The 27375-nt window shown below is 36.7% G+C and overlaps 1 protein-coding gene across 1 annotated transcript; it reads right to left on the reverse strand.

The window, feature by feature from the left end:
* Positions 1-621: 621 nt before the first annotated feature.
* SPDEF (SAM pointed domain containing ETS transcription factor) lies at positions 622-24891 on the reverse strand. The gene is made up of 6 exons (XM_070939710.1): positions 24813-24891; positions 6465-6956; positions 3782-3979; positions 3293-3340; positions 1823-1963; positions 622-887 (listed from the first exon to the last, which is right to left on the reverse strand). The coding sequence occupies exons 1-6, from the start codon at positions 24889-24891 to the stop codon at positions 709-711; spliced, it is 1137 nt and encodes a 378-aa protein (XP_070795811.1). The 3' UTR covers positions 622-708.
* Between the last annotated feature and the right edge of the window lie 2484 nt (positions 24892-27375).

Consider the following 27375-nt stretch of genomic DNA (forward strand, 5'->3'; position numbering starts at 1 on the left):
TCTCCAACATCAATCTTGAAATATCAAAAGCCCGGCTGTTGTGCTAAGAACAGGAGGAAAAAAGCAGACTAGAAAATCATTGGAAGGATAGCCCCCAAGCTTGTTGTTGTCAGAGAAACGGACTGTTGAGATTTCTGCTTGTTACACAGAAAGGAAAGGAAAATTAGAGAGCATAGGAATTTTAAGCTAGGTCAGAAGATTGCTACACAATAATTGCCCACTGTTAATTTACCAAGTTGCACACAATGTTACATTGCTCCTTTGATCTCAAATAGTCTTATAATTATTAGAATGGAAAAGAGGTAACAGACTCTATAGCATTAGTATTCTCTTTCCTTTTCCATCAAATTCCTACCTTCTTTGAATTCCCATACCATGCAGCTGGAAATATTTAGATTATTTTCTTTTCTTTTCAAGTGGAAAAAAAAAACCCTACAAAACCACAAAGCCTAGAATGAAATCTGAATGGCCTAGTTCATTTCCTTTTTGCCATTTACTTAAACAGTAAACCTTTATTTGTTTCCTGTTTCCCAGACACAATTAGGGTACACAGGAATCTCTACAGTTCACCAGCCAAATCCAATGGTCTTCGTCAATAGTTGCTTTTAGCTCCATCAACATTGCAGAGGATAAAGGATGTTGTTTCCAGAAGTCCTCCATCCCAGAAAGAAGTCAGTTATTCTGAATTTGTTCTCTTTGCTCTGCTTTTCAGACAGGGTGTACAAATTGGTAGACCAGCCTTTGTGAGATATCTGGTTTCCTTATGATCCCTTTCTTATAATACTGCCGAATTGAGCGGCTCAGCTTGTCGTAGTTCATGGCAGGCCGGTTCTTCCGGATTCCCCATAGCCGAGCCACCTGGGCAGAATCTTCAATCTTAAATATACCTAGACAGTAAATATGAGAAACAAGAAATCCATTTATGTTGGCCACACCCTCTCTACCATCTTAGCGCTATTATACTTTGAATCAGAGGAATTATTAACAGAAAAGATAATAAAAAGGGGAAGAAATGTTTGCAAGGAACCACAAAAAAGCAAACAAAAAATATATTTGGAGAAGCAAAATCAAAAGCACTATATTTTTAATGTTATTTATTATTGGATGTATAGCTTTGCTTATTATTTATTCCAATGCTCAAATCAGCTAATACATTAGAAAATGCAGTGTATAAATCATAGCAAAGTTCATATAATTCAAATCAAAATCTAAATTAAAACTGATCAGTAAAACACATATGAATCCTGACAAGCATCAGACCCATCCCATTGCTATTATACATATTGAGAGTAGCACTGGTCCTTCACAATTGAGAGCAGCCTGAATAAATTGCCTATTTGGGAGCTCTGATGCACACTTCTGAGCACTCTATTTCCCTCCTTCTAGTTTTTCCCTTAAGTTTGCCCTTGGTGTTCTATGTTTTTGTCTCCCTCTTTTCCACTTTTGGTAAGATGTACTGCAAACTAACCAGACCTCTTAATATCTCAAAAAGAGCTGGAACAAGTACAGCCTAAGCCCATAAAGAGGTTTTTTTTCCCCCAGAATTCCCTGAGTGGGAGAGGCTAACAATGTCAAGTTTTTGGGGGCCTTTTGGAAGTGTGGAGGTGGCCGAAAGGGTAAAATGGATTTTCTGACACACTGAAGACACCAATCTCACACATGAAATTCCTCCCACCCCCAATTTTGTTTTGCCCCTGGGGAATGCATGAAGTTTCTGTATTTCAGAAGGCCTTTAGAAAAGGACTTTCCAAGCTGTGGAGTCTTAGACTATCTAAATAAAGAATTTGCCTCCCATTTTCAGTATTAAATCAATATCACTGACCTTTTTCCTTATTGAGCCAACGAATGAAGCGGCCATAGTTATGAGGCTTCAGCAGAAGCTCTTTCAAAAACTGCCATAGGTGAATGGGCTGGCCTGAGCAGGATGAATCTACCTCACTGTCTGTCCAGTTCTCTTCATTGCCTATAGTAAGGAAACATCCATCCAAACAACATAATTTTTAGAAAGCAATGTACTTTTTATTAGAAAAAGCAAGTTACTTTAGACAGGAACAATGGCAGCGTCACCTAGCTTAACCTCTGCTATTGCTAGAGAAAGTAGACTCGAGTAGTGTAATGCATATTGCATAGAGCTATTCTTGAAAAATTCTGGAATCCTCAGTTGTTCGTATGAACCAAGCAGCTAACGTTCCAAGAGAAATCAGTTATCAGGAACATGTTTAACCTTCAGATTACAATATATTTATATAACCATTTGCAACATTAGTATTAATGTCCTACTTATTTCTAAGCCAATCAACAACTGTAATATTCTAGTTGGTCTAGAATGAAACCACCTAAAAGTCTTCCTTCTCATCATATGATCATCACACTGATTGAACCACATTGGAAATATTCTTCTTTGTGTCCCACCTAAAAATATCAGATTTTTCTATGTCCAAGATTCAAAAGAAAATCTCCTTATTCTTATATCTGGACTACAGTAAACCTTCGTGTGGTAGGTACACCATCATGCTTTTTTTTTTTTTTTGGACAGTTTTCCACCAGTCCCCATAAATTTCCTTTTTTCAGCAAGCATTTAGCCTTGCAAATTTCTAATTTTATTTTTGTGACATTTGTTTAAGTGATTGTTGTTGAATTATTTAATTGCTCTGTTATCTTGTTCTTTCATTCTATAAATTCCAAAGGAATGCTAGCTCTGATTGAGGAGAAAATTACATTTCCCCATTCATTCAGAACATGGTACATGTTCCCTTTCTCTCCTTCCCTCCCTCTTTCTCTCTCTCTCTCTCTCATTTCTCTCTCTCTTTATCTCTCTATCTCTCTTTCTGCTATACTGTAAAATAATATATATAATAATGTAAAACCCATATATTAAAGGTTCATATTTTAGTCAATAACTATCTTGTCTTAAAAGGACTGTACATTTTCATCTTTTGATCTAACAGTAGCCAGACAATAAGCAGAACTAGAAGGCAGCTGCTTCTACTGCAGGGATTGAAATCATATAGAATAGAATTCTTTATTGGCCAAGTGTGATTGGACACCACAAGGAATTAGTCTCTAGTACATAAGCTCTCAGTGTACATATGAGCAACAAATGATAAATCATTATCATAATCAATATTATAACATGTGCTTGTAATAAAGCAACTTTTGGATGCTTGAATACCTTTTTTCTGCATCCCTATAGCTTCTTAGCTTTTTGACATTTCTCTATCACTAAAGTATTTTTATTATTAGAATAATAGATAATCTATTTTATTTTTATTGTTAGCAACAGTTAGCTCACCACAGTAATGCAGCTCCCCGGGAGCAGTTTTTTCTTTCATCCAGGCAGCTGGAAAGCAAGCATAACATGAAAAGTTAATCTAATGGATTCTGACAGGCTGAATTTCCCCACTTTTTCCCATTCTTGAGGTCCCTTCAACAGTGCTTAAAGAAAGCCAATAGCTCATATAACTGGAAGGGATGCAAAGGCCAAAACCTTGCTCTCTAGCACACTCACCATTCTACCTCAAACTGATTAGCACCAAACTGTTCCAATCCAAAGATCTGCTAAAGCATGAGGCTGTACACTGGGACAATATCCCAAAAAAACAGCACGAAGCCAAAAGCACAAGCAAAATCATTAGCATGGATTATTTAGAAAGCCTTGTTTTCCAGCAGTAGTTTGGAAGTACCAACAGTATAGGAGAAAAATGCCTCTATTGAGTCTACTACCGAAATAGCTTTTGATGAATTTGTTCATCATTTGTTTCTCAATTCTCTTACTAAGTACCTGACTTCCAAATGTCCAGATGAGCATGTAAAACATCACCACATGATGGAGAACGTTGACGGAATCCTTCTTCAGTCATGTCACACAGCTCCTTCCCAGACAAGTCTTGGAATGATTTTCCAATCTGGGGCAATCGGTATTGATGTTCTGTCCATAAGATCCACTTCTGGACATTTCCTGGACTCCAGTCTGCAGGGTCTACAAAAATACGCCAAATATATATATTCTAGAGAGTGTGCACATTACTTCATTCATAATTCATCTTCAGAGCAAATGTTCTAAGAAAATATTCCAGTTGACTAGCATTGTAAACATCTCCACTTTTTGATATTTTCATAGTTCTGATACATCAGCCAACATACATGTCATCATATCAATGTTTTCTGCTAAGGTTTTAAAGCAGTATTTATCTCTGAAATATTAGGCAGTAATAAAGCTATCTTTGGAACTGCCAAACAACAATGGTCAATGACATCCAAACAATCTCCTATAGAATATGACACATTGGATATGGCAGTAGGTCTGATATCAGTATCCTACATTGACATGGACAGACTGTGGCTGATAAAGACTGATGATAGCTACCATATTAGTCTTTTTTTTTTCTTGTTTTCAGAAATGTTCTAGTAATTGAAGAGGTAAAACAAGCAGGTTGGCTTTTGTATCGACAGTTTGCTTTTATATTTGTGTTGGCAGCATTTAGATCCTGCCTACAGTGTACTGGGAACATTTGCCTAGCAAAAAAAAAAAAACCAACTCACTGCAGCTAGAAGAACTAGAAGAGAAGCCTGATATGCTCTGCTATCCATCTTTATTGCAACTGAAGTTCATGATCTGTAATTTCCTCTATATTGATTGAATTAAAAAGGGCACAGACCTCCTTTAGTATGCAAAATTTGGAAACCTCAACCTAAATGAAAACCTTCCTGTCACTATCTCAGATGACCAACTCTTGAGAGTTCCTCAAGTTTGGATACGGTACCATTAAATTGATCAATCTAAAATCTAGGCAGAAACCTACTTCGCTTTCAAAATGAAATCTTTAATTCAGAGTAGATCATTAGATCAAAGCACCACCCAGCACTCTTGCCGATGCTATTTCTTCTTTGTTTATACTAACTTTACCCCTCCATTGTGTCCTTTATGAAGACTGCAACATACTGCATGGTCCAAAAGCTGATCAGTATCAGACTGGTCAGTAATCAATTTAGGCAATCATCAGGTAAAATGTTCCTTGTCCCCTTTATCCTGAAATAGAGAGGAGTCCCAATCTGCAATGGTCCCTCATCCTCATATTTCAGTATTGAAGGATTGGTGTACTATTTTATTTGGTAATAATGTGTTCTAAAATAAGACATTTCACTAGCCATGCCTAATCTCAGTCAGTGAGACTAGCACAGTAGTTGGATGCTCATTAAGTACACATGGATGCATCCAAATGCATATATGTGAATGGAGCATTTGGTATCTGGAAATGATGAACAAAGTAAACAAAGCTGAAGCATTGTTTTATAAATTCATGGCATGGTTTATGACAGGGCTCTATTCTCCTCTAGATAGTTCTGGCCTTCAATTTCTATTATTCACAGCCATCATGATTTAGGGTCAAGACATTGGGTCCAGCGCTATCTAGACAGTTCCAAAGCTGGTTTATTGCAGCCTTCCATAATTTGACTCACTTCACCCAAATGTTAACTGCTTTTGCTGTAGGTCCTGGCAGCAAGGTTAATGATGAATTATAAAGGGATCACGCCTGAAAAAAGCCTCAACTGAGGAAGGCTGGTTTAAAATTTCTAAGACTTATCCAAATAAAGAATGCAAACCCCATGTTGCATTTTAATATTTTTCCACTTCCTGGTCCTAACACCCAGCCAGGTTTTGCCTTTTCTAATCAGAGCTCTGCCATTTCTCCTAAAACAGTATTGATACTGTTTGAGAAGTCTAACAGTGATTTCTGCTATATGCAAATCATACCTAAATGAAAAACCCAGTGAGAGTGTCTTTTTATAATGCAACAGCCAATATATATATATATATATATATATATATATATATATATATATATATATATATATATATATATATATATACACATACCAGGGGAAAGCCATTCTCTCTCCATTTCCCCGCTTGTTTCTTTGCTCCAACTATGTCAAATCTTTTTATTTCCACTGTCATGAAAGAATACTTGAGCTTTCATAACCCGCCTACAATGATGTTATATATCATTGTATCACAAGTAAATAAATAAGGTTGAAAGTTTATTTGATCCTTACACACATCAACTCCACTTAAACTGGGGCTTATATTCCTAATGTCAGGATATAAGGCACGTTAATAAAGACTCTTTTAATAGCCTAATGAATTTATTACCATATGTTAACTTGTTCACTCCCTCAGAGGCGTTTTGTGAGTCATAGTATCTTATACAATAACGAAATGGTTAGTCTTTAAGGTGCCACAAAACGTTTGATTGTTTTTGCTGGAAAGCAAACAACATGGTAGTCTGAAAGGAGTTTGAAGCCCACCAGCGATAGGCAAAGAATATTGCCAGTTGTTGGCAAATGACCACAACAGCCTCACTAATTTTGCAATGCATGATTATGCCTCTACATACACATTTTTTTTTATTTTGGGGGCTAAGCTGTGCAAAATAAAAGAAGAACAGGCCTGTGGTACTCACCTGCGGCAATGTTGAGCAGCTTACAAGCTGTTTCAATGTCCTTGAGCACTTCACCCACCACCATTGTCTGCACCTGTTCCAAGGAGTGCTCCTCAAGGTGAAGACTGGCCTGATAATCCATCTCAGAGGTGAGGCTCAATCCTTGACTGTCAATGATAGGACACTGCTCAGGTTCCTTATGCACCTCCGTCCTGCTCCCTTGATTGTTGTGTTGTTGAGTTTCACCCAAACTCTTTGGGACCCAATTGCTGTCATCTGGGTAGAGCATATTAAAGTACTGCAGGCAGTAGGTGGGAAGGGTTTGCTCAGGTGTAGCAGGGGGGCTTGGGCTGTCAAGGGACCGCCAGCTTGGGCTGTCAGGAGCTTGAACAAGAGGTAGCTTCTCCAGGCCAGAAAAGAGTACAGGATCCTGAAGGGTGACTCGACTATGAGGCAAAGCAGCCACACCTTGGCCAGCACTCCCCATCACTCTGTGCAAGTTTTCCTCCAGATCTACCATCAAAGGAGAGAGAAGAAAAGAAGGGGGGTGGTGGAAACATATGCCTCAGTCAGAAGGGATGGTTTGATAATAATTTCTGCATTTCTGCCCAGTGATCAGGCACAATGGAGGAAAGCTAAGCCTGTTAAAGGAAAAGAAACCACCGAAGAGTCATTCTATGGCCAAAGAGACCCCTTGATGAAAACAGGTTAAATAGCTCTTCAAGGGCCCAGGCAACTCTTCCCTTCTGGGTCACTGGGCAATAAGAGGGCAAGGGAAGGAATCATGATAGGAAGGGGAAAAGCAAATGCAGGAAAGAACGTTACTGGGGATAAATTTCTAGAGAATAAAGTAAGTCTCTCTCTCTAGTTTCCAAAGGGCAAAGGCTAAGAAAGGAAGACGGCAGCAATATGAGGAATTTATCTAACAGTCCTTGTGGGGAATAGAAAATCAAAGATGAGTAGAAATGAAATTGGGCTCCATGTAAACATTCAGAGATGCAATAAATAAGTACTGTCTGCATATCGTTATTCATTAATAACCTTTACCTTCATTATTCCCAGGTTTAACCCTTGTAAAGTGATAGCTTAAAAGAAAGGCCAAATTGTTTTTAAAGAACAATATTTCACATCTGCAAAAATGCTAATAGCCCATTCCAAAAGTGCATTTCCTGTTATTATCTCTCCCCGCAATATGATTGTATAAAATATCATTAGTCTCTGGATTTGTTTCTTTAAATCATACATAACCCAACATTTTACAAAGCACCATAGACAATGCGAGAGGAAATGCCACTGCACTGTCACTCTGAGACTCTTCAGAATGACAGATTTGAAAGGGACTTTGAAGGTCTTCTAGTCTAACCCACTACTTAAGCAGAAGATCCTATACCTTTTCAGACAAATAGCTTGTCCAATCTCTTCTTAAAACCCTCTAGTGATGGAGGCAAACTGTTCCACTAACTCTTCACCTTTTCTGCGTCCAAAGCAACAGAGAAAGCTTTCTGCTTTACTCAGATGAAAAGCAATTCCCACTTACGTGAATGCAGTATTTGCAGAAGTTAAATTGACCAACATCTAAAACTATGGCTAAAATGTTGAGGGTGGCACACAAATTTAAGGCAAGGCAATTGTTGATCTCTCAGATGTTATACATAATTTCTCACTTCTTTTGGCTAGGTGATTTTTCTCCCAGTTTGTTTGATGGGAAAAACTGGAGATAAAATATCAATGAGTATCATTTACTAAAGATTAAGTTATATTAGCTATGGATTTGTCCTACCACAAACTACAAACTACCCCACCCAGCTACTTGTTTTTGGTGACATTCTCATGGACATTAGTTGAGCCTAAGCTACAGAATATTTGCATTTACCATCCCCATTGAGTCAGAATAATTCCAGTTCAGTATGTGTGTTATGCATTAGAGGCAGGCAGAGTTTCACACAATTAGTTGGATGCACACAGGACACCAATGTCAGCTTTAATATTCAACACCCCTCCACCCCACCAGCACCGAAACTAACACATATAACTTGGATTCATCTTTAAATGAAATTAACTAAGATTAGAATACCAATATTCTGTTGAAATAGCAGGTTGGGCATCACCACCATGAGTCCATTATCCTGAAAATATTTTCACAAACATTTGTGGGTGGGCAATGAACTGTCTTTCAATATTCTAGGTACACAACTGAGTCAATGCAAAGGCAAAGAGATGTGGTGCATCCAATTTGATCTTTGATCTGTTACACTCTGAAATCATATCATTTCAACTTGTCTTTATTTTAATCTTTCATCCTTTCCATCTGTCTTTGGTGCTGGAAAGTGGACTGGGCTCAGCAGAGTGGTAGATGAACTTGCTGGCTTTCTGTGACAACCTTTGCAGCTGTCATGAACCAAACAGAAAGCCTGAGGGCTTAAAGTGTGTTGGGTGGGAATGACAGGAGAGGGGAGGCAGTCCCTCTGAAATGAGAGTGCAGTTAAAAAGCTGCTGTTGGGCATATCATGCTGGAATGTAGAAGCTCAAGTAGGTGGCTCACAAACACCTTCTTTCCACAGGTATTTTTCTAATGCTACACAGAAGCTCAAATCAAACAAATAATTCTCTTCCCACCACTCACCCACCCAATATTTTGGAACACCACATATTCCAGAAATACCTCGCTGATCTCAAAACTAAACTGGGTTAACATTTGGGTAGGAGACCATGAATAAAATGCAGAATTATAACCTAGTCTGGGAAGTCAAGAGCAAATTCCTTCCACATGTTTACTTTAAAAACTTTGGGGATGAATCCATGTGGTCATCAAGAATTGAGCTCGAACTGGAATATATTTACTGTTATGTAGTCATTCTAGTTCATTAACAAAGGGTGAACATAGCAGTAAGCAAAGCAGAAGTAATCTACATAGTGGTGTGGGGGAGTCAAAAAAGTCAAGACGGTAGTTGTGACAATATTATTAAAACCTTGCATTTTTGGTGCATGTGCCAATGCTGAACAGGGTAAGGCTTTGATGCAGTGGCCATAGCCCCTTTCTTGACCTTTCTGATGCCTTTCATATATGCCACTGAAAGAATATGTACATTTCAAATGCTATGCTTCTGTAGTCCAGGCCCTTGGCAACAATCCAATACAAACAGATCAGTGTGCATAAGAAACCTTGTCTCATCTCTCTACACGAATGCAAGTACTTTAATTTAATTTTTAATTTAATTTCCAATTTATATACCTCCCTTCTCCCTGAGGACTCAGGGCGGTGTACAGCCAAGATAAGAACATAGAATACAAATATTAAAAAACAGTTAAAAATATATATAAATTTTGGCCCGAAAGTTAAGAAATCACAGACTGATTAAAAGAATTTAAAAATTTCTTCTTAAGCCAACCCGGCTTGCTGGAAAAGATGGGTTTTAAGGGAACTTAACATTTAGTTGTGAGTAAGCCAGTTAATTCAATAAGAAATAGTTCTAGACAGACCTGTATAGGATTACTCTGACATTATACCAGCTAAAGTTAGCACATTTCAGACATCTGAGGGCCAAGATCTGGCAGGTTGGATACATCCATTATCCAGAAAAGCAGCAGCTGCTCTTCTCTTCATTCAACAAATGATTGAGTCACAAGATAGTTGCTTTGTATGGAAGCAGAGTCTATGTAAGTGTAGGAATTTAATACTGAGTGGGAGGGTCAAATGAGAAGCCCTCCCTCCTTTCCCAAAACCTACTGAAGATTCTGCATGATCAGGCAGGAAAGAATGGGTAATAGTGAGGACTTGTGCTTTTTCCTGTTCAGAAATAGATTACTTGCTTATCAAAAAAATCAGCTCTATTAAAATTCTAAAAGTAGATTAAGTATGTTCAAAGGTAAGGAATCATCTTTGTATAGTGCTTGGGGGGAAAAACCCAGTTTATTGCCCTACCCAAAAATGCTTGTGAAAATATTTCCAGGATACTGTTGATGTTCAACCTGCTATTTCATCAGAATGTTGGTATCCTAATCTTAGTTAAGATTAGTTACAGTAGTACCTTGTAAATGCCTAACATAACAATGCAGAATCCCCCCCCCTCAAGTAGCAAAACAATTTTCAAAATAGTTGCAGACATACAGTAACCTCCTTCCTGCTTCACAACGTAGATAGAGTTTACAAAACTTCTCCTACCTCATTTTAGCAATGAAATTATAATAAATGGTCCTGTGTCAGAGAATGTGCAGTGATTTTTTTTCTCCCTATCACACCATAATTTACAGCATCTACCTTTTAGGATCTGGCCACCTTCTAGTTTTATGAGAATTATAACTTTCTGAAGCACAGCAGTGATCTTTAGTGGCTGCCAAAATAATGCATACTTAGTTGAATAATTTTATTGAAGATGTGTCCTGCAAACTGGTTCAGTTCAAACTGCCCCCCGCAAAAAAATATTTGCTTCCGTCCAGGAGATGGAATTCATATCTGCTCCCCAAAAGGAATCATATACAGTAAATAGGAAATAATTAAATATCACTGTTTGCCACAGGCCACAGATCTATGATACTGATGAGTTAATCAAATGCAACAGCTAAAGGCCAGTTTTACAGTCTGAATTGTTCTTAAATCAAACTGGGTATACCTGTTCTCACTCCTTCTGTTCATGATTTAACTCACAGCATTATGGGGTTAGAAATTGGGGCACTGAAGAAGTGAAAATATTTGCTTAGGGAATTCTAACATGATGAAGTCATTAAAAATTACAGACAGGTTCTATAATTCAGTCAATACTTGGAACACAATGTAGTTTTATTTTCTACGGTTGCATATTATCTGACTATGATAACCCATGAAATCAATATTTACAGCCTACCTAAAATGAAATTGTTTTAATGAAATCTGATTAAACTTTAAAATCAGAATTATGTTGATGAACCTAAAAAGTAATAGTAGACTACAATGAAGAAGCTACTGTTTTAAAAATTATCACAGGCGTAGATCTTTAGATATCTGGAGCTTCTTGAGAACATTGTACTGAATAATAAGAACAGCCTAACCTCTGCAAAGCACATTCTCTGTTTCTTCTCTGCACAAGAAGTGCAAGTTAGTTACAACATAGACAAAGATTTTTAATTACCAGATACTTCAAACACATCACCTGAAAATCAAGAACAGATACTCAAAGAGGGGTACATTTCAGTGGCATAGGTTGAGAATATTGACCTCTGGAGAATTTTCAGTGAAAATACAGGCAGTCCTCAACTTACGACCACAATGGAGCCCAGAATTTATGTAGCTAAGTGAGTTTTGCCCCATTTTACAACTTTTCTTGTCACATTTATTAAGTGAACCACTCCAGTTGTTAAATTAATAACATGGTTGTTAAGTGAATCTGGCTTCCCAACTGATTTTGCTTGTCAGGTCACAAAATATGATCACAGAACCCCAGAACATTGCAATGGTCATAAATATAAACTAGTTATCAAGCATCCAAATTTTGTTCATGTGGCCATGGGGATGCTGCAATGGCCATAAGTGTGAAAAATGGTCAGAAGTCACTTATTTCAGTGCCATTATAATGTCAAACGATCACTAAATGAACTGTTGTAAGTCAAGGATCCTTCCAATCACCTGCTATAAAGTTGTTTAGCTCAGGAGTACAAAACTTTGGAGTGGGGAAGTGTTTCAAGGTCTATGTTTAACCTTCAATGTAACAATGAAGGTAATAATGACTTTGAATATATATATATGCGAGCTCCGGAACTTAAAATTTTAAAATAATTAAAATTTTATTTTACTAAGCTTTCGTCAGCCATCTGCTGATATCGTCAGAGTATTGAACTACCATTTCAGAGATCTCTGCCTTTATATAATGGTAGTTATACCATTATAAGTTATGTCTCTCTGTAATGGTAGTTTAAAATTTTAAAATTTTAAGTTCCGGAACTCACAGGATGTCTGCTTCTTTCTTTACTAATATACCTGGAACTCGTATTTTTAGAATAGTTTGTTGTAAATGTATATGTATATGTATATGTATATGTATATGTATATGTATATGTATATGTATATGTATATGTATGTATGTATATATATATTTGTTTTCGTAGATTTTCACGGGTACAGGAATGCAAGTCTTGGCGTAATCAAGATGTAACAACACTTCTTTTGGAAAGGGGTAATTTGCAACTGAAATCTTTAGATGTACTAAAAGAAGAAGGGATAATTTATACTTGGTTTCAGTATGGTCAGCTTCAAGCTAGATGGAGGGAAGATCAAAAAATTGGTGTTATGCAAAATGAGGAAAATTTGGTGAAACAGATTAGAGATCAAAGTCAGATGCATATTAAAAGGTTGTATAATGCTTTATTGGAAATAGATTCAAAAACGGAATTGGTTAAGGATTGTATGATAAAATGGGCACAAAACTTTCAGGAACCAGTGATGATGGAAACATGGGAAAAGATTTGGGTCAGAAATGTTAAATTTACACAAGCACAAAATTTGAGAGAGAACTTTTATAAAATGTTTTATAGATGGCATTTAGATCCTAAAAAACTGTCATGTATGTACCCGAATTTGCAAGCTAAATGTTGGAGATGTGAATGTGATGATGCAATCTATTATCATATATAGTGGACCTGCAAGAAAATCAAGGCATTTTGGATAAAAATTTGGTGGGTGATGCAGAATATTCTGAAAAAAAGGTTGAAATTTACTCCTCAATTGTTTTTACTGGGTATAACAATGGACTGTACAGTATTAGAGACTAAATTGATTTTGAATTTAATATCAGCAGCAAGGCCGTTGGTAGCGCAATACTGGAAGAAGGACTTTTTGCCTACTATTGAAGAGTGGATACTGAAAGTAAGGAACTTAGCAGAAATGGCGAAAATCTCAGCGTATTTGAAGGACTATACACAAGAAAGATACGTATCAGAATGGAGAAGATGGATTGATTATATTCAAAATAAGTATCAGACAAGAAAATATCAAATAGCTTATGAATGAACGTTAAGTATTAGAAGTATTATGTTATCTATAGTGGAGTTAAGGTTTCAGGGGGGGATTTAGTAGTCTGAGGATAGATAGGTTAATTTAGCTTATGATTGTTAATTGAGATACTTGTATTTTGCTCTGGGAAGTCTTGGGGGAGGGGAGGGAAAGGGTGGGGGTAATATTAGGGGGGGTAAATTCTTTTTTTTGTAAAACTTCTTTTTGTAAAGATGTAACAACACAGCCAACCAACCCGCTTACAACAACAAGGCCAGCACTCCCCACCAGTATTTATAGAGAGACGACATCTCCGATCATGCTTTCCTCGCACAAGCACGAAGCCGAAGACACCAGCCTGAAGATGACGAGTGGGACCTCATCGAAACGTCGCCAAGATACTCTCAATCTTACACAGGAAAAGACCCGAATGCACCAAAACTTGCAGATAGATAGATAGATAGATAGATAGATAGATAGATAGATAGATGATAGATAGATAGATAGATAGATAGATAGATAGATAGATAGATAGATGATAGATAGATGATTTCTAATCCATTAGAAGTAGTAATTTTTTATTACAGGCTAAAGAGTTCTCTCCTCAGAATTCATTGGTATATTGCTATGGGTTTACCATTATGTTACTGTGTGTACAGACCATGGATTGAGAATGGAGTATGAAGCAGAAAAATGTCTCCTACTCTTACCCAGAAATATCTCTCAGTCCATATATGCCTGGTCAGTTCAATCTAGCAGTTAGTGCCCTCTCGATTCTATTGATTGAATGATGCCATCTGTCTGGATTCCAGAAGTGCACCTCCTCTGTAACAGCACCTGCCCTCTGAAATAAAGTTTTTCCTGGAATTTAAAAGTTCCCACCTACTGGTATTTTTAAGACCTCTAAAGATGCCCATGCTTTTGGCGAGGATGATGAATACCTCTTTTTATCTATGTGTTTTTCTGCAGGTTTATTTTCTTTGCCATCATTGTTCTTTACTCTTATGCTGGTTTTTGTGTGTCCTCTATTGTTTTTATTCTTAAGTGTCTTGATAATTATAACTGTCACAAAGAGGCTAGGAGTTGGTGGCATATAAATTTAATACGAGGAGGGGAGGGGGAGGAGGAGGAGGAGGAGATGAGTGGTTCTCAATTCAACAAAAAAAAAAATTATCAGAAACATCCCATAAATATTATCCTTTCTCTTTTCTCCACAACTGTTTAATAGTATAGTAAGGGATAGGTAACTTCATAAGTAAGGCAACTGGAGTAGCCTTCACCACACTTGCATTCTAGTTCTCAAAAGTGTGCAGAATAAAGTGTGCTGCTAGAGGGGTCAAACTCGTGTCGTCACAGCGGCATCATGTGATGTATCACAACTTCTTTCCCCTTCGTTAAACTGGGTGTGAGCATGGCCAGCACATGATGCATCCGGCCCGCGGGCTGTGAGTTTGACACCGCCGTGCTAGAGAAATAGTTCTGCTCCATCTGATCAAAAGCCTTTGTGCTCCTCATGAATAGAATGCTCTAAATCTCAGGTCTGTATCAGCATGCATTGTTTGAAAGGCTGATGTGCAGGTGGCATTTTGAGTTTTCCTGAACAGGATGTGGACAGACTGAGCATGGTAAGTGACAGAGAGGGGCCAACTGGCAGCTGCATCCCTGTGAATGTCAAGTCCTTGAAACATTTCACATCATATTTCTTTGTTACCTCTTTTGCTTGTGCTCAAGGCAGGAGCATGATCTAATCCCACTTCCAAGCAAACCCCCACTGTCATAATTTGGCAAATGTCTTTCTTAGGATTCAGGACTTGCAAGCTGTTACCAAATTCCCTTTTGTTCTGGAAGCCATATGGGGGCTGGATTTGCACAAGATTTATTGAAGCCTTAATTTAATCCAGAACAAATAACTAGAGATTTGGAATTGGGCAATATCTCTCTGGGAAACATAGAGACACAAACCCCTTCCCACTGGGTATCCCTAGCATTTAAGTTTATATAAAAAAGCAGAATGTTCACAGTTGCCATTGCCACTGCATATTCTTTAGTCTACAAAAAGCTACCTAAATTTATGTCTTACTAGAAAATATGCATAGTTATAGCAGTATCAAAAATGACATTTTTGGATAAACTGATCATCAAATCCAAATCCATATTGCAAAATACACAGTGTCTCAACTGGTATCTATTTGCCCCCAACATCCCCATAATCAATCAATAGATCAGTGCATCCTTCATTATAACATTGGTACTGCATCAATAACTCAGAATACACCAAGTGACACTTAATTTCACTGACTATGCACTGCAATGGCCTCCATTCATTTCATTTATTTTTCATTTTTTCTCCTGTCTTTATTAATTCATTTTGTACTATTTGTATTGCAGTTTAATATGTCTAATTGATTTGAGGAAGATTACCTTAGACATTGCTGAAGTACAATTTGCAGCATTTTTCAACTTTGGCCACATTGGCTAGGGAAGAACTGAAAGTTTATTTTAGCCATCTAGACTTACGGCAAACTATTTATAGCAATGTTGCTGCTATAAAGCCGGAGTAAAAAAAATGATTTGGTTAGTACTTAGTGTTATATAAAGTCAAATCTCCTTAATCCATTGTATTATATTGTATTGTATTGTATTTTACTTGAATTTATTTTATCTTTTTTAAATTTAATTTTTATAATGCCAGAAGCCAGCAATTTTCAGAGGCATTTCAGTTAATATGTTTGCATCAAACATGAAATATGAGCTAACAGAGTTCTTGCAGAACAACAAGCAGTAAGTTCAACAAAGAATATATTCTTCTTACAAACCAAATACTTGAGAAAAATCTATTTGCTCCCCTGTTTAGTGGTCCTCCAGTTTTTTTGCAGACATTTTAGCCAAGGCACACAAGTCCAACCCAGGCAGGTAGGCAGGTAGGCAGGCAGATCCACTGTAATCCAGTTCCCAAGTCAGCTATTTATTTTATTTATTTGTTCAACTTGTATGCCACCTTTCTCCGAAGACTCAAGGTGGCTATTACTACCTAGATGGCAAAACTATCAAATGGAAGAGGGAGGAAAGATGCTTTGGGTGACTAAAGAGTCAAACAGACTTCTTTGGCACTACATGTCAGGGAACATATGCATCTGTCATTCATGGATGGTTGCACAGATGTTCCATTTATACTTCTGCAAATATAATGATCTTGCTAGGGGGTACTCAAATAGCAAAGCTCAGAACAGGAAGTTGGATCAACCAATCAGCATGCAGGGTATGCACCTTTGTGCAGTTGGGATCTGCAGCCATTTGCAACCTATGCTTACCCATCAACCCCTTCACAGTATAGCTATCCAGTGATGCCTATGTGCGGTTACAGGCAATTCTAAATCGGTTTAAGGGGATAAGATTAAAGCTTTGAGGGTCTGAGTCTTGGCATCACAAATCTCTTGTTTTATGATTGAGTGGGAAGGAGGCTGCATCTGATTCTGAAAAACCAAGTGTTTGAGGCCTGGGAAAAAAAACCAAGCCAGGAGGAACGATATCTCTAGGTTATGGGAGTGAAAAGCCTAAATAAGCTCAGAATAAAATATACTGTATTCTAAGGGTGGAGATCTTTGTTTGGTTTTCTCTGGGTTTGGCATATATTCTTTGCTGCCAGTGTTTATGGGATAGGTGGAGATCTGGTTACCTGTTCCAAGCAAGTTGGTTTACTGAAACAGTAAACTAAAGTGAGAGTCTAAAGCAATAAATCCCCTTTCAAGGCCAATTCAACAGCTGTTTTAAGATATCAAACACCCAGAAAACACATTAGCAACAAAACTCAGAGCCTATATGTATAGATCATGAATCACCCAAATCAACGAGACACATAATTCACACATTCTTCCTTTCCGTGATTTCCCTTCTTCGTTTCCATATAACTTTTCTCCTTTTTGAATCATTATTTTCTCTCAAAACTTCATTAAAAATTAATAACACGATCATGCTAATTATATTCTCCCTGAATCCCCAAACAGTTCAAAATAGTACAACATGCAATGTTGATTGAAATAAAATAAAACATTAATTACAATTTATCGATTTCCAGGAACAGAACAAATGGGAGCAATCTGTCTTTGACATCCATCCAGAAAAAAATTGGTTTTCACAAATTATTTCACCAAGGGAGCAATCTAGGTTTCAGGATGAGGCTCTTGTATGATGAAAAAACAGAGCTCTCTGTTCTCAGCCCATTTTCCTCATAACACTGAGGCAAAATTTACCTCATGAGAAATATAGCTTGCTTAATTCTAGTTTAAGCAGCCACCGTGTATTAAACCATAATTTGCAAAATACAATGAACCAAATTCATTATGATTTAAAATGATAAATCATAAGCAAGCCATGTTTTGGCTCAGCATGACATGTAAACAGAACCTTATTCTTTTTTCCTCTCTGACCCTTTTATTAGGGCTGACTGATTTGAAACACTGAGTTGGGTTAGTTCAATGCGATTTTTAAAAGGGCAGCTGCACATGTGCAAAACCCTCCTGAACTATTGAACCAATTTAGAAGTATTTAATTCAGTCTAATAATTCAAATTTAACTTTCTGGTTCAATTCAATGTTTGATTCAATTTCTAGATGTAATAAAGTTGCTACTGAATCTCTATATTAAAGTTTACACAACTCCACTTTTTATCTATATCACCTCTCTTTTTTGATCTGCTTGGAATCATAGTAGCACATATATAATTACTAGTACTTTAGTTATATCAGGAACATCAGATGTGTTGATTTTGAATTTTATCAGTGCATGCTACAGATGAGATCTCATTGCTAACCTTTCAGATGCAATCTGATTCCTTGGGGTTTAACCAAACACTGATTAATCATGAAATCATTTTTCCTTTTACTTCCTCATTGTCAGTCCCCACCACTTTGGACAGAGTTTGAGACTAAAGTCAAGTCATTTTATATGTAAATTAACTACTTTGAGATTTGATCCAGTCTTGTGTAACAAGGAAATGCAATGGCAATGACGTTGGGAGACCATCATGTTGCACCAAAATGGACAGAATTTGGAAACAGACACAAAGATCAGTATCCTGAACATCTCAGGTTTTACTTTGTAAAAAAGCAAGGGCTGGTGGAAAATTCATCATCAGAATGGAGAACTTATTAAACTTCCAAAAGTAATTTTTGTTTAGATATTGTAATTGACCAAATAGTTCAAATCTATCTAGAATCTTACATAAATGCTTTTCATATTGTATAATAACACTTTCTGTGTTCTAACAGTTATTAATATTAGACCTGATGCACTGATTATTTACTTAATTTCTGCATGTATCTCTCACCTTTTTTTTATAAGAGCCCCCCATAAAAAGAGTATTTCTTTTCCGAAGTCTGTCATGCATGGGAGTTTCTCCTAATACAGTATTATTCCTTTGTGTCTTCCAGTTGTTGAATGATCTGCCTTTCATATTATTTCTTTAATTTATAGGCCAACCATTTACCCGTCTTGTTTGCGTTCTCAAAATAATATTGTTTGGATAGTCTAAGTTTATTTGCCATTTCCTCCTGGTCTAATATATTCATTTTATGCCTCAGTACTGTCAATTTCTCTTTAACCATTTTGTCTCCTGAGCTTAGTTGGAATTTCTTTTCCATGTTTCCAATTTTTTCTTGGAGAGTATTATGTGCCTTCCATTTTTCTTTGTTTTTATGTGCATTGTATGTTATTGTTATCCCCCTTAAGTAAGCTTTCATCGTATCCCATAGATTAGTTAGGGAGGTATGTTGCTTTTCGTTTTCTTTAAAAAATAATCTCAGTTCTCCCATTATCTTTTCTATATATTCTTGTATATAGGAATACAGTATTATTCCTATTATAGTTTAATAGAGGAAGGAGAAAATGAACTTTGAAAAATACCCAGAGAGCTTCATGAATGAATGTGTAGGACCATGGTATTAAACACTTGATCTTCATAATTCCTATGCTTTTCAATCACCAATTAAGGCAAGCTAAGCTGGAGACAAGAGACAGCCACAAAACATGCCTTTTACGATGCAGTCTCTTGTTGTGAGCTTCCTTCCCTAAGGACTTCTGACAGGGATCTGCTTCCAATGTCTTTCCAGACAAAATACTTTATTCTCATTGGTGTTCTAAATCTATTATAAGCAAACCTGTGTTTTAATGTGGCTGATAGGAATGGCTTGCTTGATTCTAATTTCCAATGCTTATTTCTACATTATAATCTTTCTAACATTCTTTATACAAAACTATTCATTTAAATTCAGAAATACAGGTAAAGTAATACCACTATATATGAATTCATGTTTTCTATGCTGTGACCTGCTCCAAAATGTTGCTGCTCACATTCTTTATTTCTGTCCTGACCTTCCAATGAAGAAAAAAAATCTAAAAATCTAAGTCCACCTTGTGTAAATTACAAAAATACTGTTAAATTGCAGTAAAGAGAGCTAGAAAAACATGTCTAAGGGGCTCTGGGGCCCTAAACAAATTTCTCCGAATGTAATTCTTTTGTAGGCTGAATCCTATGAGTAACTTCCAGTAAACATTTTTTCAAACTGTGTCCCTGACTTAACATGCATGTAAAAAAACTCACTTTAGGTACAGTTATGACGTATCATTTGGACGAAGATATTTCAGACATAACTTTAGATGAGGTACGGAGGAACAGTTATCTCTGAGCCAAACCTATAATCTATCTATGACTCTTATTTAAAACAACAGTAAAGAGGGATATAATTCAAATATTATATTTAACCTGGATGAAATGCAAACTGTCTGTTGACTCACCAATTTGTAATTTTATTTACATAGTTAGACACATATTGTTCTTACATAAAGGTCAAACAGGAGAAAAAACTTTCAGAAGAGAGGGAGGGAGGGAGGGAGGGAGGGAGGGAGGAAGGAAGGAAGGAAGGAAGGAAGGAAGGAAGGAAGGAAGGAAGGAAGGAAGGAAGGAAGGAAGGATGGTTTCTACACAGAATTATTTTTTAAAATTCTGTGCACTCAATCATATGCAAAATCTGAGGACAAGGAATCTTCAATCTTGAAATGTTACCTCCAAGTAAAATTATAAATTATCTCTTATCAACTCATCCTTTCCCTTTCTGCTATGAAGAATCTATTTGCTTAATATTTTCCTCAGTTGAGATCTGTAAAGTTTTTTAAAAGAAAGATTAAAAACTAAGACAAGCTAATGTAAAGTAAGAAAGAAAAAAGAAGAAATCAAAGAGAAAACTAAAAATGCAAGAAGGGGGGTGGAGCTATAGAGAAGTGGCTTCTGATATTCTTCACAGCAATTATAAGTACAATTATATTTTAACCTCTCTATGTAAAGTTATAAATTTAGGAAATAGGTGAACCTCTAGAAATTATTGGACTCCACTAAATCCCAGCCAATACCATTAAAGGTCTGGAGTGATGGAATTATAGTCTAATGATTAAGAGGGCTCCCAAACTCTGGTCTAACATCCAATATTTACAATAATTATCTACACAACCTGAGTAACGATAGGACTAGAAGAAAGTAGCAATATGATTAAAGCATTGGTAAAATTTGCTGATAACATTGTCTCGTTGCTCTTTGGTTACCCACAAAATTTACTGTATAATAGTGTTCCCAACCACAGTAACTTTAAGATGAGTGGACTACAGCTCCTAGAATTCCCTAGCCAGTGATGCTGGCTTGGGAATTCTGGGAGTTGAAGTCTACTCATCTTAAAGATGCTGAGGTTGAGAAACACTGCTGTACTGTGTTACAAATAAACAAGCAAAACAAAAATGAGGCAAGGAAGTAGTACAAAATAGCAAAACCCACTAGTAAGCAGATAAAGGTCTACTTCAAGCTATCATATTGATGTACTGGACATGCTACATTTGCCTCCTCACCCCCAGAATAATGTAAGCTAAAAATGAAATGCCTTTGGTTCCATCATCTGAAGTCAATACCTCATGAATGCCACTCAAGGATTTCTCTATCCATTTAACAGTTAATTAACTCTGATTCTACTGTATGATTCTTGCTGTTGGGTATCATCCCACTATTTGCACAATCTACTTAGCCATGACTAACTTTTAAGTTTTAACTTTATTTTCTGGCTTCACATAACACTCTAAAAAGAAGTTGGCTAGCCTTGAGTCCAGTGTGTCATGAGATCAGAACCCAATATCTTTAACAATCTATAGGGAAAAATGACCCTCAACTACCCCCTTTTGGACATCCTGCCAAATAGTTTTCCAACGCAGAGCATACTTTTAAAGTGTCACCTTGGCAATGTGATCTGCTTGTTCTACTTCACTGCTCTGGCCTAAAATCCCATTCAGTTGATCCCCAGTGAACTGAAAATGTGTCAAATATCTGGCATGGACAGGTTCCAAGAGAAGGTTTCTTTTCATACCTTTATATTATTCAGCTCTGATAGATCCTTTTATGTATAGTCAATATAAACAAATATCTTAAAGGTTTTAAATTCCACAAAAAAGCACCAATTTTTTGTGGTGTGGAGCTGTTAAGATTTTAAGTCGAGTCACCATATTGTCATCTTCTGTCCTTGGCTTAGACAATTTGTAATTTTCTTTTACTGTTTCCCACAAAGCCCAGATTGATTTTTTAAAAAACAGAGTCCAAACAATGGGACTATTAATTAAACTTGATTCCATTAGCAAATAGTTTGGTTTAGGATGAATTGCATAGTGAAGTTCCGTAAGTAAGCATATGCAGATTGGCAGCACTGCTGGAAACCCAGGAGAAGGAAGCACAGGAAGTCTGTGACTTAAAATCTGGCACGTCATCTAGGTTTTTTAAACTTTAAACGAAAACCGGGCACAAAAACTAATGCAACATAAATACAGATAATTCTAAATCCAAATTGCTAGGTTGCTTTTGGCACAACAGGAAACAAATTGAGAAGGAAGTCTTTTAAAAGATACCAAATTGAAGAAATGTATGCCTAACCAGTTGTGTTCAGTTCTTTTTAAAATGCATAGATGATTTGTCAGCCATGAAAGGCAATTAAGTGCAATTAGGACAAGAATAAGACTGAATAACGCAAGTACCTCAAATCAAAATACAAATCCCAAATATTGGCAGGAAATGTAGTGGAACCAAAAAAAGAAAAAAAACAACAATTTGGATATCTGATTGCTTCTTGGTCCCTTTCTTGTGCTGAGAATAGCTGGCATGGATATAAAATATAAGACAGGGTCTTATTTTTGGGGAATATATATATATATATATATTCCCCAAAAATAAGACGCTGTCTTATATTTTTATGAACCCTGAAATAAGCACTTGGCCTTATTGCCATGCACTCAAAAGCCCGATTGGGCTTATTATCAGGGGATGTGTTATTTTGGGGAAAACATATATATTACTATGGCTTTGAAGTATGGGAAAGGGCTTTTTCCTACATTTTTCACTGGTGCAGCTTCCCTCTCCTCTTTGTTCATCCTGTACTTCTTCTCACACTTTATAAAATTTATTCTGAGTTACTTAGAGCTTTACAGTTTATCTAGATCTGGAATGGAAAAATATTTTTCAGTCTCATCTATTGTCCATATAGCAAAAAAATTCATTTAAATTTTTTACCCATCCACCTCAAATCTAGAAGCTTTATTCTTTCTGTAGAACACATCTAAAGATCCTAATATGTCATATTGGACTTAAAAATAGTGTCTGCCCACCTTGTTTTACCTGGCAAAGTGGGAATGCTTTGTGTTCCAAAGATTGCAACCTATGCTTATGGATGGTATCGCACCTTGGTTCAAAATGGAACATTATTTCAGTTGTCAAACATTCCAAATACCAAATTTTATATGAGGTTTGAGGTAAAAAGAAAGAGTTTTGCATATATACTTGTATTGCTCTATAGTAGAAGTTCAACACCTACTATATGTACCAATGTACCTATTTCCATCACAGATTAAACATTACATTGTGATTTGACTTCATTGTCATTGTGAATTCATATATCTTGAATAGCCCAACTACCATATGAATCTCTCTAAGATCAGAATGTTCCTTTTGTTGACATAATGTGGGATGCAAGATTTCCTTCATAAGGTGTCAAAGGCAAAAAGACATGTTAAGTGTTTGAGAACTGTCCCTGGTTCTGATCCACACCTATTCAAAGCAAACTTGGTCAACCACATTTATAATTGGAAGTCTAGAAATATTAAAAACTCACGGCTGTGTTAATTTACATTATTTTTAAGAAAATGCTGATAAGAAAAGTAAGATGTGAACTTTTGAAATGGAACTAAGCTAAAATATTTTTTTAAATAGTCGCATCCTATTGCTTCTCTTCAGAAGTGAGATGCACTTTACTTCAGACTCATTAACCCATCAGACTGGGAAGTCATAATTCAAGACATTAATAGATATAATATTGTTGGTACTGTAGCCTCTTCATCATTATTTCATTTGTAAATTGTTTGCAATTCCCCACAAAATATTTAAGAAACAACTCTTAACAACCTGTAGCATCTCCTCAAAGCAGGAAGTCCAGCTATCTCAGAAAGGTGGCAGTATTGTCCCCACTTGTAGGAGGAAAACTGAGGAAAGGATTTTTGTATAAGGATATAATTGATTCCAAATTCTTAGATACTCACAAGCCCCAAGTATTAAATAATTTTGCTTTTTTAAAAACCCAGCTAAAATATCTGCAACCCAGTGGGCAAAAAATCATTTCATCATGTTGCTAAAGTTTCTTACTCTGCATGAACAAGTCACATTGTAACTACAGAACCTTTTCATAGCAATATTAATAATACTAAATCACTCACTCTTATATTGATTCCATACTATATTATTCACAATCTATCTTATTATTATTAAATACATTATGCCCCGAATTACATGAAAAAAACAAAAGGAATCCTTAAAACAATATATTAATAAATTAATTAATTAATAAAAGGAAGATTCATCCTACAGTATTTACAATAACATGAATAGATTGATTCACTGATTCACTTTTATATTCCCCTTGTCCCAGCTATACTATTATTTATTGGTATTGCTTATTGTTGTCATTACTAGGATGCAAGGATGAATAGCTTTGGGCAGAATACTTGACTGATACTCTCCATATGCCATATGCCATATGCCCATTTTACTGGTGGGGTATTGAGACTTGCTCAATATTATCCAATATGCTCACTCTGAAAACTGATTCAAGCTTTGATCTTAAAAATTTTTACATAATCAAAGAACAAAATATTTTGCTAGGGCAGTATTTTTAATGGCAATGATTACATTTTATATCCAATATAAAGTCTAAGATGTAGACCTAACAAATAACCAAAATTATGTCGAGAAAAAAAAGCAAACATACTTTTCTTAATTATATCCTTAGAGGTATATGCCAGGGAACCATTCCTGGGACCATTCCTTTGCATATTCTCACCTTTATGTCTCCCCAGGATTTCATTCTCAATTCTCAGTTGATCGCCCAATGTCCCACCAAAGAAGTTCCCTATGTTCATTTTCCAGAAATTATCACCCTGTGTTTGGAGAAATGTTCATGTTGCCTTAGCTCTTCAGTCCTATCTCTAGATCAGAGAAGGTGGCAACCAACATTCAGAAATTCACCTGGATTGTTGCTGAGATGGCATCCCCTATTTTGAGTTGGCTTTGATGTTCATATGCTTTTGCATACATAAGCCTCCATGTCCCAAGGTCAGATTGCCCTCTCTCCACCTGCACTCTATTGATTACCTCTGAGACAAAAACAGTATGGGGAGTGGTTGAACTGTCAACTGAATATAAACCTGTGCATGCCCCAGATGGGCAGCAGAGCTTGATGTTCTCCTCAAAATGCTGAGAAGCCCCTATTTAAAAACCCTTTTCCCTCCTGGGAAGCCTCTTGCCCCACAAGGATCCTGGACCCATGAGAAATGGTTGAGAAGGATTTGGCAGGTTAGCTGTCATTTGTATTTCACTAACCAAGCATAACCACAGAAAGGAAAAAAAATCAAGCATGATGCCAATTTGCCTTGTGGTTTGAGGGTGGGAAATGAGAAGTAACTCACACAAGGAGTGGGGAACAAAATATATTGCAAAGTGCAATTTTAGTGGGTGTCTTCCACCTCCTAACACTCCCTATTTATGTGCTTAGTTATTACAGGTAGATATCCATTAAGGGGGGAAGCAATTTTTTTGATGTGCTAATATAACATATCTATTCCTCTCAAGCTACACAGCTGACTCCCATCATAGTAGACGGATGACATCCTGAGATCAGCATAATTAGTACAATCTAGAGGGAGATATTGTACCCCAGCCTCTGAATCTGAATCTCAGTTATCATTCTCTAGACATCTAACAGGGAAAGATGCAAAAGAAATAACAAAACTATTCCTGGATAAGAAGAAACAATGGACAAAAGAGGTGTCTGTTTCAATATAACTTCTGTAATGAAGAAAGGCATCTACCTCAAACTGTATATTATTGGAGCAGCGTATTAATGCAACAAACATGATCTCACAATGTAATGGCATGTCAGTACTGAATTAGCACTAGCTGAATATGCACTACTGAACTACAGATTTGTGCCTAGCTATACCACGTCAGCAAAGCATTAAGAAAGGGATTATTCATTCAACTTGAAAAGGTTGTTGAATATTCCAGGATTACTTCAGTGAATTGTTCTCTAATTGCAAAGAATAAAAAAAACAAAAAAACAAAAAAACCCACTCCACTAGCTGGTGCTCAATGTGAGTGAAGATTTTGAACTCATAAGGACTGGCCAACAAATCTTAAAATATTTACCATTCTCCTTGAAGACTTTGCAGGGAAAAGACACTGGCATTTTTGGAATAATGAAGAGGTCTGCTTCTTAAATCTATCAATTAGAAACTTCCACACTTACCCTTTAGCTGTCCAGAGAAGTATCAATGACCACCAGCAGCATCAATCCAATAGTGAGGCAAATGCTCCAGCCAATCTTAAATGCCTTCACTGAGCATGCAGTGGTCAAAGGACAGAGAATGGAATAGCCAAGGGAGTTGATCAAGGTTCTTAAAAGAGCTAAAGCTATGCTTTATTCCTGCACCTGAACCCAAGTATTGCATGCAAGAAGTGAAATGCTCAAAGACGTATCAAACCTGCAAAGGAAAGATACCCTCATAAGTACCTGCTGCACACTAAGGAATGCAGGCAGGCCAAGAAACTGCAATGGAGAACGAATATAAGAAAAAATGCATTCATCTAATCAGCATCTTTAAAAAGCTATGCACCAAGCTGTAGCTGAATACAAGCAATGCAGTGTTCAGGAAAAGTCTTCTTTCCCCATTATATCTAATTCCTTCCTTATTTATTTACCTAAACAAACAAGCTTGTGCGTACCTAGTAAGAAGTGTTTAAATATCCCAGCCTACAGTTAACCCTTTAATATGTGACAATCTTATTATATGAGCCAAACACGTTTTCATGCCCCAACAACTGACCCCTTCTCTCCAGTTCCCCCCACCCAATTCTTTATCTCTTGCATGCTTAAAAGTACAGTTAGAGTAATACCACTTTGTGTTCAAGGCTGCCACAAAGGGAGAAAAAAGTTAATAATGTTTTTCTGGACCAGCACGGGAATCCCTTCCTTTTAAATCAAACTGACAATGTGTAAAAGAGCCTCCAGTTGTGGAATTCCAATGCTGATCAGCCCTAACTAGAGCTGCAAGGCTGAGGTTCCTTCCTACAAGATTGGATGCATTACTTTTCCTTGCTCTGTATGTGCCACAAGACAATGACAAACCAACAGGATGCAGAAAGACTATTACTGAATAAAGAATATTACTGTAGCTATTGAATCTGTAGCTATTCATTAATAAACACCTTTTTACTTACCGTGCTGGGTGGCTCAATTGTTTTATCAATTTGCTGTTTATAGTATCCTCAGTAGTAAAAATAATAGCAATAGGACTTAGACTTACTATATATACTGCTTCACAGTGCTTTACAGCCCTCTCTAAGCA

This window comes from Pituophis catenifer, unplaced genomic scaffold (genome assembly GCF_029215685.1).
Source record: "Pituophis catenifer annectens isolate HBS135680 unplaced genomic scaffold, rPitCat1.0.hap2 SCAF_3, whole genome shotgun sequence".
Classification (NCBI taxonomy): Eukaryota; Metazoa; Chordata; class Lepidosauria; order Squamata; family Colubridae; genus Pituophis; species Pituophis catenifer.

Coding starts and splice junctions, on each gene's coding strand:
- SPDEF (XM_070939710.1), bottom strand. CDS start 24,891: ATGAACATAGGGAACTTCTTTGGTGGGACATTGGGCGATCAACTGAGA. Junction 1,964..3,292: donor CGGGGAGCTGCATTACTGTG/GTGAGCTAACTG, acceptor TCCTTACTATAG/GCAATGAAGAGAACTGGACA. Junction 888..1,822: donor TTGGCTCAATAAGGAAAAAG/GTCAGTGATATT, acceptor TTTACTGTCTAG/GTATATTTAAGATTGAAGAT.